The 12576-nt window shown below is 25.4% G+C and overlaps 1 protein-coding gene across 7 annotated transcripts in view; it reads right to left on the reverse strand.

Moving 5' to 3' along the window:
* The window catches only part of LOC100204750 (DNA-binding protein P3A2), a 32023-nt gene that overhangs the window by 4338 nt on the left and 15109 nt on the right, over window positions 1-12576 (reverse strand). For 4 of the 7 annotated variants that reach the window (XM_065818343.1, XM_065818340.1, XM_065818342.1 and 1 more), the window contains 5 exons: window positions 11560-11625; window positions 10366-10545; window positions 9609-9769; window positions 6233-6737; window positions 2152-2253 (listed from right to left, as the gene is read on the reverse strand). In XM_065818343.1, coding sequence (XP_065674415.1) covers window positions 2152-2253; window positions 6233-6737; window positions 9609-9769; window positions 10366-10545; window positions 11560-11625 — 1014 coding nt within the window. Of the gene's footprint in view, window positions 1-2151; window positions 2254-6232; window positions 6738-9608; window positions 9785-10365; window positions 10546-11559; window positions 11626-12576 lie in introns of all 7 variants that reach the window. The other 3 variants (XM_065818337.1, XM_065818339.1, XM_065818338.1) reach the window with 1 other exon arrangement.

The following is a 12576-nucleotide window of genomic DNA, read 5'->3' on the forward strand; positions in this document are numbered from 1 at the left end:
CATGGCCACCTTAAAGTTTTGCTTAGAGACAACGTTATCAAATTATTCTTTTTTCGATTATGTAATTCTTCAGAAGCAGAAAATCCTGGGCTTTTCATCAGGTAACAGATTATTAGTCAAAAAAAGTTCCAGATCTTTCAACATTTTCCAGCTTCTGCATTTTTCAAGGACATCTGGTTTTGCAATAACTTCAAGCAAATTTATTATTTCCTATACAACAAAGTATAAAAATAAAACCATTGGACAGTCTGTCTGATATTTGATCAGAAAAGGTTTAACTATATTTGCAATATAAGCAAAGAAATGTAACTTGAGAAGCATTAAGTGATCTTGAAGTGCCTTTTTTAATGTCTCATAATTCTTACATTTTGGTTGTTTGGATTTCGGTAAAGCATTCCAAAAAGAAAATAAAATTTTTCAAACTTTTCTATAATTTGATTAACCTATTAACCACCTTTTTATTTTCAACCCATCTAAACTATAAATCAAATACCATTTAGAAATATTTTATAAAACTATTTTTGTATCAGTCAGCCAGTCAGATGTTTTACAACAAATGTCGTCTGCTTACTTTAATTGCCATTAACTAAATGTTATGTAAAAATTTGATTGTCTTAAGCATCTGAATTTATGTTTTGAATGTACCAGAGCTTGTATCATAGAAGTAGTTACCTTGTTGAGCAGAAGTTAAGAGGATAGACAAAAGATCCATTAACAGAGTTATAGTCTTCTCTAATTGCAGGGCTATCATGTAAAATGAAAAATATAATAGGCAGCATTCAAAACTTTTTTCAGATTCCATTTTGTGATTTAAGCTGTAATGGGCAATATGCAAACTGCAAGTTCCAATGTTAATAAGAGAATGCAAATAGTTTCAGTCAAACTTGGACTGAATTCATCAAAAAATTTTAGATTGACATTTGGACCATCCATTGATATTTGGTACTTTTTTATTTTCAAAATTTTAACAATATCCTTGAAATGAGTCAATAAGTCTTGGTGTGTTGTGCGACCTAAGAAACTTGATCCAAAATAACTGACATTTACATGACTTCTATTACCACATTTTTAAGCTGCCAAATAATTTCAGCCTTAGTAACTAGTTTTTTGACACACAAGTCTAATGTCTTTGGTTTCCTATAATTGACTCATTAGAGTCAGGAAAGACAGATGGTAAAGAACTTTTTTCTTATGCTTTTGCAAAGAATGCTTTCACTTTTCGTAATTCTATAATGTGCTTTGCTCGTTTTGCAGTCTGTCAAGGCTGAGTGCCCACTTGAAGAGAGTTCTATTGACCTGTGGCAAACCACACATCTTGCTTTAGTATCATCTTTAAGATCTTTCTTTAGGCAATCTTTAAAGTTATCATCGTTCAACCAGTCATCTTTTAATCATCTTTGATGCTTCACTTTTTTAACTAATTCTATATTTATACTAAAATAACAATACTGATCTAAATTAAAATTATAAAACTTTAAAAAGAATAAATATTGTTAGTAAGATTTAAAATAACCTTCAAAAATCAATAACTAAACACAAATTAAGCTACTAAACAGCAATTAAAAAAAAATTCCAATTTTTCCAGCATCAATGTTGTTTAAAGTATTAATTTTCCAGTTTTTCCAGTATGTTTTTTAAAAACAGCCTTTTTTCCAGCAGATATATATATATATATATATTTTTTTTTTAATGAAAATTTGAACAAACTTGGCCTAAAACACAAGTAACTTTTCTTACATTTTAATTGTTTATTTTCTTTAGTACGTACTTTAATACTTTCAAAGAAAATTTAATTTTTCTATTATTATAGAAAAATTCTTCGAGTCTTAAAACTTCAATAGAATAGTTACTAAATTATATATATATATATATATATATATATATATATATATATATATATATATATATATATATATATATATATATATATATACACTAATCTTTTTTAAAAGACTATATATCTATCTGTATAAATATATATATAATTTGTTTTCTAATATTTGCTCTTCTAATTTATATATAAAACCTTTTTGATTTAACTTGAATAAAATTTTGAAAAAAAGCCTGAATTTTTTGAAATTTTATCATAAATATTAAAGTTCAAGCGCTGTGTATGTGGAGGCATAAATATAGTTCATATAAAAGTCTTACATCTTCCAAGAATGATTTGACCATCTTGCAATGCTGATGTATTGATGGAACGTTGGTCTATTCTAGCATGGTCAATATTATGACTTCCATACATAGCGTCACCTGGAAAAAAGAAAAAAAAAAAAAAAGTTAAAAACGAACAATATTAAATAAAGATGTCTCAATTTTTTTCTCAAACTGATACAAATATGACAAACCACTAAATAATATATCAATTAACAAGTGATTTCATGTTAACTCAGCAATTTTCTTTGTTAATAACTTACACAATGAAGATACTAATGACTATCATGGAGAAACTTGGACAACTAGTTAAAGAGGTTCACAAAATAATCAACCAACTTTTAAAAAAATACCTTTTAGGCAGATTTATATTGAGACTGAAGCAATTAAAACCAAAAAAACTGTAATTAAATAATCAATTGTAATGAAAAATAATTTTAATAAATTTTTAATAAATTGAATTTATTTAGAATAAATTTTTGATTGGCACTCAATTTTAATAGTTACAAATTTTAAAAATTAAAAATTTTTAAAAATTAAAAGTTTTTGCATTGATTTGCAAAGAGACAATTTAAAATTCTTTGAATTTTTTCTCTAAATTAGACAGTTTTTTTTTAACATCATCATCAAAGATGCAAACTATATATATTAGGAAAAGAAGATGAATAGAGCAAATTCCAAAGAACTGAAGTTCTAGGAAAAAAACTAGACAAATAAGAATATTTAGAGCACTTAGGAACAGTCACAGTAAAAGGATGAGACTTAATTGAATGACAAGTAACACAAGAATAAATTTTTGATTGCACAAAAGACGCTAGCTCTTTAGAGCAGCACCCATTATAGTATTTATAGAAAAGAGAAGCAACATTATGATGACGTGACAATGGCTGAAGGTTGGCTGCAAGCGCAGGTCCAACTATGATTACAATGTTACAATAGTTATAAATGTTACAATAGTTACAATAGTTGATATATATATATATATATATATATATATATATATATATATATATATATATATATATATATATATATATATATATATATATATATATTTATATATCAACTACTGTAACTATTGTAACATTGCATACCATATATTATACCAGGGTGTTAACCAGGAATATATTTTCTACCGCATTTTCGCAATAGTGAGAATATTTATTGTTATCGCTCTACAAAATATTTGGAACTTTTATTGATATTTCCTATTACTTCAAAAAATAAAAAAAATAGGTCATTGAATTTTGGGAATTTTAAACCCACAGTAAATACAGTACCATTGGGCTACTAACACTCTGCTGAAAAGCTGCATGTTCGACAGTCTTTAAAGACTAGCTTTTGCTGTGATTCTGTTTAATCTCCAATACCATCACACATTTTGCCATGATTGATTGCAAAAATATTCCATTATGCTTTCATGTTTAAATTAGTTTGATGCATGCTCAAAGTTTTTGCTTTTGTGAAGAAAAGCTATCAAGGCTCACAAAATTTATAATTATATTAATGTGTATTAGATGATATAGGCTTTTGGGGCAATCACAATTAAACGCTATGTAGTTTTTTTTCACATTTTTTGAAGATATAAACAAATAAAGTATATGGTGATGCCACTGAATAAGTAAATAAATAGTATTAGCAAATAAAAAAATTCTACAAAAAAAATTTACTACTATTGTTAAAATGCAGATGACTGTAGAATGTGTTCAGTGTTCATTTTTTTTTTTTTTTGAGGCATTGACAAGCTTAGTTTAACTCCAAACAAAACTTTTTTGCTAATATAACTTTCTTCTCATACTTGATGCTCAAGCTTTTCCCATAAATTTTTGATGGGATTTAGGTCAGGACTTTTATTATTAGGTGTGAACACATTTTTAGCAGTCTCTAAAGTGCATTTATAGTTGCTAACTTGCTGGAAACACAAATGTTTAAATCATTTCTGCTTATAAATGTGGAAGTATATGATTTTTCCTCTAATTGGTATGGTATTTGCATTCATGATGCCTTTAATTGCAACTAATGGCTCTTTGAACAATCATTAAAAAAACTCATACAATGATGTTACCTCCTCTGTGTTTTACAGTTAGTACAGTGTACCAGAGATCTTCTCTTTTTTTATGAACAGGTAACATACTTATTAAAATCAGATAAATATAAATTATCAACTGCATTTACTATTGAATTACAAAGAATTTCATTATACTCCTTGAGCTTTCCCATTTTTGAGTTTATCAATTTTCAATGAAATTTGCATCAAAATATTTTTTTTTAATATAAAAATTTATTAGAAAATTATTTAAAAATAATTCAAAAACTGCAGAATTATTTAAAAATAATTCAAAAACTGCATGTAAAAATACTTTGTTGACAACTTTACTGATACAGAATTAAACTAAATGTAAATATTTTTTAAAATAAATAAACTTTCACTCGCTAAATATTTGTATAAGTGTACATTCCACAAGCAAAAAATATTTTCTTCAAAAAAAGTTATTGCACAAAAAACAATGGTAAAAATGTTTTCATTGCTTCTGTAAAAAATTTGAGTTTCAACTCAAGATAAAATATTTACAGAACTTGTTAATATTTATGCAGTCTGGGCTATAGCTTTGGGTCTAACCTTGTTTTATCAAACCCAGCCTTAAATAGTCAAATATTAATCCTAGTCATTTATTATCTAGGTCAAGCTTAGTCTTCCAAGACAAAATGCTAGAGCATGGGTACTTTTTGTAAAATAGAATGATTTGCATCTTGCACATATAGAAGTAAAGGAGTAAAGTATTTCACAAAAGCATTATATTTAGTACAAAACTTGAGATATTTGAAGAAATAGAAATTTGGAAAATTTATGATATATATTTGGAAAATACAAAAATTAATAAAAAAAATAAATAAATAATCACAATACCTTTTGTAAAACACTACAATTCACACCCTCAACAATTCATATCCTCGATAATTTAATCATTTTAGTTACAATGTGAATATAGCATATATAAAAACTTGAGAATTTAAATCACTTCTTTAAAATTTCTTAAAAAAATTTCTTTAGAATAATTTACTCATTGAGTAAATTATTCTGAAATTTTAAAAGTTTGAAAAATTGGAAAAATGCTGAGTCAACATGGACTTACTCTAATGTATGTTAATGAACAAACTAGATAACTTAAACATAGATAAATTCTTAAGTAAATTGTTACTTTTTAAAAACAAAATGAAGCATAATTGAAATATTAAATCATTTTAATAATAAAATGTATTAAAAGATAACAAATAGCACATTTCTTGAAATTTTTTGTCACAATAAAGTTTTATTTATTTAAGTGTATGATGTATATAGTGTAAATGTATGTATATCACCTTTTTAATAAAACCCCTTTAAAACTTACCAAAGCATTCTTTTGCATGAACCTCCAAAAATCACTTTTTTTCTTTTCAAAGTCTATTTTAGATTCTCAACGATTTTCTCAGTTTTTAATAATCTCAAGAATCTTATGAGCTCCAAAATTTCTTTAGTACCAATCACTTACAAATAGTACAAAGCAAGCATTTTTCTTGTAATATGCAAAAGAATGGTTTGTAAATATGTTTTTTGACCGGTTATCTCTCAGTTTACAAAATTACATGTTATCTTTCAGTTTACAAAATTATCTGCTGGTTTCTCTACTTTAACATTTGTACTTAGATATTTATTTTTTCTTTCTTTTTTTTTTTAACTTTTTTAGTTGTTTTCATGTTCCAAAATATGTAAGGGACACTCAGAAGCAGTGTTCATATTATAAATCCACACATATAATTATAATAATAATATGCACACATATAATTAAGTAGTTTATGTATATAATATGCTATTTGTTAAACTATTAAATTTTATAATACTGCAAAAATATAATCAATACTGCATAAAACTATATTAAAAACTAAAAACTTTTTTGAGTCACATTTTAAACAACTGACTTGGCTTTTTATGTATCAAAAAATCAAAACAGAAACTTTAAAAAAAAATAATCTATTTTTATTTTGCTGAACCAAAAAACTCTTTGTAGATAAAAGTGATACAGTAATATCAAAATCCTACTTTGCCCTTGTGAAGCTGCTACTTCTGCTAGAGTGGCTACTGCTTCTGTAGCTTCTGAATGAGTTGCATTTTCAGAAAGAGTTGTCACTGCTCCAGAAGCATCAACTTGAATGATTGAAACTGTACCATCTGCGTTATTAATTGTGTGGACAAGATGTGGATACTGTGAGGTAAACACTTGGGTAGACTGTTGATGCTGATTAATGCTACTATCTTGTGTAGAAAAAGCATCTAATAGTTCTTCCCTCCCATGATAAGTATAGCAGTTTTGTACTACTCTTCTTAGAGCGTTTGTCCATGAAATTTCTTTTTTCTCTTCATCAGAACGCACATCACTACGTACATTTGCCCAAGGAACTTCAGCTGGCCACCATGGTGGTTTTGTATTATCGCGCCCCCACCCAGGCTTACCACGACCTGTAGAGTACTTCAACATGATTGGGATGAATGCACGAAGTTGGGCTTGTGTCATCTTGTCAACAGGAGTAGGGATTCCTTCAATTACCTTTAAACAAAACAATAAAAATAAATCAAAAAATTAATAATATAATAAAACTAGAACTGATAAATTAGAGAAAATAATATTAAAAATTAAATCACTTTCACTTAAAATTGACATCAAAATAAATTAAACACTAGACAACATTTAAGCAAACATAAGATATTAAACCAAAAATTCTTTATCTTTTATAGCAATGAAAATAATCAGATAAGGTTATTATCATAAACTGTATTTAATTGTTTTTTAAATATAATGAATTAAATATAATTTTAAATATAATTTTAAATATAAATTTAAATATAATTTAAAAATCATTTCTAATTATATTTAAAAAACAAAAACAAAAAAAAGCAAAAAATAAAAATATTACAACATTCAAGTTATTGTTATTTTTTTAAAGTAGCTGCCATTAACTCCACAACTTTACTTTGTGTTTTTTGGAAAAATTAATTCATAAACCTCTATATTTTTCTACACTAATTGCACATATTGCTCATTTCCTCAAAGTTTTCTTCACAATTATCTAATTTAATTGATTCAATCGCTCTCTGCTTAGGACAGTTTAATGAATCTTTTAGAACAACATTTAATGTTATTTTTTTTATACTACTCCATTATTCTTTTGGAATAGTAGATTGATACCAGATCTAGCAAAAATAATCAAGTTGTTTTGCTCCTTTAAATAAATGCAAGTAGTTGTTTTTCTAGAAATTCAGTTGTGTATAAATTTGATGTCAAAGTTTGATTTGTTATGAAAGTTTAAAAACCACAAAGTCCTCCACTGTACAGCTTGTTGGATTATCTCTTACCTCTCATGGAAGTTATTGCAATACATTCTCCAACTTAGCATCTGCTAAGATTGATTCTATTGTGATCACAAATTATTTGCTGCTAAAGCCATTCTCTATCTCTATATATCATTTATTTGTATGTTATATTTGGGCTGTTTATTCTTTTAATAAGAGATCCATAAATTTTGATGAGTTAAACTAACTCACCTTTTTATTAATATATCTTAAATTTCCACCATTTCTAGTTTTCTGTTTATAGTTTTGTTATAATTAAAAGGTTTATGACATTTTAGTTGATTTCGAAACTTTATTTTGGAATTATGGAATATTATGAAATTATGTAATATACAATGGATTTTTTTAAATGTAAAATTAAAAAAAAATCCAAGAGTCTGAAAGATAAAATTTTTATTTTATCTTTCAGACTCTTTACTCATTATTGCAAAAACTTAATAATTGCAAATATTGATTAGGCAGTTTTAGAGAAAATTTAATTTGATAAAGTAATAGTGAATATAGAAATAACAGTGAATAAGAAATAAAAAAACTTTAATAAATAAATTTTTGTACAAGGATAAATAGATTTATTAATTAATTAATGTCAAGGTTCTTGCATTTAGTTATAGGATTAAACAGATTGTTTATGTTTTTGAATAAGTTTTTGAGGTAGTCAGGGGGTTCCTGAGATTTTATTTTATAAGGAAAGTTCTTGTAGGAAAAAATTTATCAAAGTTCCAGATCATAGAGTTTGCCGAATGGCATGTTGTTTGATAATCAGTTAGAGCAAAACCATTTAGAAGTGTCATTGGAAAGCATATTGTAAGTATGTTTGTCAATTAGAATACATTTTACAAGAATCCAAAATGAGCAATAGTCACATTGGATGGCTCTATGATTATTTTTATTTTTTATTTTAATGAAAAATTTTCATGATTTAGACAAAAAACCATTAATAGAATAGAAAAAATAGAAAATCAAAAAGATAAAATAATCAAACAATAAACAGTAAATGAATAAATAGCAACAGTAATCAGTAATAGTTAACAAAAAAGTTAGTTGATTATATATTATAGAATTAGTAAATAAAAAGTATAGATTTATACTATTAACTAATAACAACAATAAAATAAAAAAAAATACAGTTAAAATTAAAATAACATTAGTCTACAATAAATTAATGTATAAGAATATATAATAATGATAAAAATATAATAATGATCAAAAAATATATAATAAAAATTCTTAAATAGATAATCTAATGATAAATAATAAAATAATAAGAGATATTTTTAACTGAAATATGAAACGGACAAATTTTATGTACCTAACTGGAACTAAAGTAAATATAATTAACGATAAATAAATAAAAATAAAATGTGAAAAAATGAAAAATAAAATTAGTAAGTTAAATAATAATAGTAAAAAATAATAACTACAAATTAAAACATAAAAAAAATAAAATAAAACAAAATTATCTTCTAATTTTCTTTAAATTTGTTTTTGTTTGTTTACTGCTTTTTTCTTCTTTTTTCTATCCTTTTCCTTTGTTTACTTACTTTTCTTCTTTTCTTTTTTTAAAATAATTTAAAGTTCTTTTTTATTTTTATTTTTGATTTTCTTTGGCTGTTTGCTATTTTTTTATCGTTAATTAGGATTTTTAAAAGGTTGTTCGTTACAAGAACTTTGTAATCTAACATTTAAAAGAAAATTTATATTAAAAACATATCTGTTTTACTCTCTTCTTTTCCTTTTCCTTTTTTTACCAATTAGAAAATCTGTCAGCTATTAAAAAAGACCTACCACAATATCCATGATATTGGATTGCAACAACTTGCAACTAGAGACAGCTTGAGACAAAAGATTTACTTGAATGAGTAAACCAATAAAAAAATCTTGAAGAAAATCTTGAAGAAATCTTGAAAATAAGTTGATTTATAAGCTTTTTTAGTAGCTTATGTGGTTTAAGCTACTAAACCACCCCACTCTATACCTATATTTGCTACATTTATATCAAATTAGCCTAAAAAAATTTTTTATTGTTTAAAAAAGCTTGACATACAAGGAAATTTAATATAAAAAATACCAAGGGGGGAAGCTCATGCAAATCAGGATTGTGGTGTTGAATGGATGGAGCCTGTTGCGCTAAAGAGTTTTCTAAATCTTCTAAAATAAGATTACGCCGATTTCGAATAATTGTTTCCAAAGGAGCAGCACCAAAACATTTGAAAGATGCTCCCATCTTTCCTACAAACATAACAGCTTTAAAAAGAAAGAGAAAAATATCATAAATTAATTAATTTAAAAAAGGAAAGCTATATACACCTTAACTACAAACCCTATAACTCCAAATCAGGAACTTTTACAAGTAATATAAATATATATATATATATATATATATATATATATATATATATATATATATATATATGTATGTATATATATATATATGTATGTATATATATATATATATATGTATATATATATATATATATATATATATATATATATATATATATATATACATATTTATCAATGCGGTAGTGTAGTGGTAGAGCGCTCTCCTTATAAGCGAGAAGTTCCGAGTTTGATCCCCACCATGGCCCTGGTAGTACCGTGCTCAAATTGTTTCTCTGTGCAGCATCCTTGTTTGTGGAGATTCGGTTTTGGAGTTATACAGTTGAGAGAGGGTTGTAACCACAAAAGTAGCCTCCTCTATTGTAGTGACCTTATTGGCCTTAGGGAGATGAATAACTATATATATATATATATATATATATATATATATATATATATATATATATATATATATATATATATAAAATACAATAAAATAATTCAACCTGGACTACAAACAACAATACAAGCTTGCTGTCCAACACGTGTAGTATATTCTGTCATCAGTTGCTTTAGTTTTCGTAAAAGTCTTGTGGCTTGACGTTTACGGATAGATGGATTTGTTTCAAATGAAAAATGTTTCTTTCTTCTTTTGCCAGTAATTATAGCAGCAGCTGCAGCCATACCTATAACATAAAAAATTTAAGCAAAAAAGATATTTATCAGACTTTTAACTTGAGTGAATCAATTTAATTTCAAATTTAAATTTTAATGAAATTAAATTTAAATTTAAAAAAGTGGATTTAAAAAAGTGGAAATAAAAGCTTTAACCATGACAACCAGGTAACCAAGTATCAGTAAGAAATCAAATTTTGGAAAACAGCTTGCTATGTTCTCTGTTTATCCAGCCCTTTTGTGTTAAAGTCTTTTTGCACTCGCCCACACACCCGCAAAAACTTTGTCAAGCCCTTAAAAAAGCGCTTCCCAAAAAAATGATAATATTTTGTCTTAAATTGCAACAAAACTTTTTGTTCATTTGTTCAACTTTAATGAAAAATGTTTTTTTTTAACCAGTTTTTTTTTATCTAGTATTTATTCAAAACATTCTTTTTGCTACTTTTATTTTAATTTATTAAAAAATAAATTTTTTAAATTGTGCAGTTTTTTAAGTTAGAAATTGCAATTTCTAACTTAAAAATGACCATCATGCCAGCACCTTTTCGTGCGCTGGCATTAAACTTCAAACGGAGAAGACTGAGTTTATATAAACCTCAATTACAAAATATGGCTTTGTTCTAAGAACCATTTTTTTGAAAACTAAAAAAACTCACAAACCTGTACCAAAAAAAAATTAGAAAACTTCTCATTTTGAGGTATATTTTGTGGCACAATAAGTTACAACTAAATATTTTTGAATTAATTTCTTTTTTATTATTTTATTTCTAATTTTAGTATAGTTCTGGTCATGAAAAAAAAACTGTTCCTATATTGGGATAGGTGAGGCTCTAAGCATTGTGAAGAAAACATACTTAGGGAAAAATAACCTTAAAATTTAATTGTGGGTAAGGATAAGAACTCATAAAGGATAACAAGTTAATGCCATGAAAGGCACTTGATCCATTTTAAAAAATTATGAAAAAAAAAAAAATTGATATGACTCACATTCCGCCTTAATCAAAGAAAAAAAAAAAAAAAAATACCAATTGGACCAGCAGCAGCCAACTGAGCTGTTACATCATCACCAATATCATCAGATACAACACCAACTAAAGAAATGTCCAAAAAATAAACTTTAATAACTAATTCTAATAATTTAATTTAGCTAAGAATTTAATAATGGAGAAGGTTAATTACAAATAATTTCTTAGAGTTTCTTAGTAAAAATAGTAAAAAACAAGTCATTTTTAGTACACATTATTTATAAATGATAATAGTTTTGAGAAATATTGTCTTGTTATTGTCATAGAGAATGTTTACAAATCTACATCTGTTGAACACATAAAACACAAAAGAACACATAAAACACAAGAGAACATATAAATGTGACTTTCAATGAAGATCCCATAAAACATTTATACCAATCTGGCTAGATTCTGATTAATAGCATATTTTTTTTACTTTTGTCAGTTTTCCTTTTAAATTGAAAAAAATTATCAAAATTTTTAAAGAAGCTAATAAGAGCATAATTTTTCAAATTAAAAAATATTTTTGTGTTAACAGAGGCAATTTATGGGAAGAGGAAGGGGGATTCACTCCATTCCCTCTCATCTTATTCATAAAACTGCCTTTTTGTGTTTAGCATAACTTTTATAAATTTAACTAAATATTAAAATTAAATATTATAAAAATCATGCCTTGATAAACAACTGAGCATAACAATTTCAAAATAATATATCAAAAAATTTTTTTTAGTTTTATGTACATTAAATCTGTACTTTCATTTCGGTTTAATGAAAATAACCCAGGAATTAAGTAGCACATAACCAATAATAACCATATATATGTATGGAATCTTAATTTAACTTCTTTTAACATGAAAACTTTTGCATTAATAAAACTTAATAAAATACAAAAAAGTAACAAGTTCATGGTTTAAATTAATTAATTATAATTTAAATGACTAAATCTATTAATTATAGAAATTTAAAAAATTGTAACTTTTATTTTAATTTTGTCAACTAAAATTATTTGTTTAACTAATACTTGTAAATGTTATT

This window comes from Hydra vulgaris, chromosome 14, assembly GCF_038396675.1.
Source record: "Hydra vulgaris chromosome 14, alternate assembly HydraT2T_AEP".
NCBI lineage: Eukaryota > Metazoa > Cnidaria > Hydrozoa > Anthoathecata > Hydridae > Hydra > Hydra vulgaris.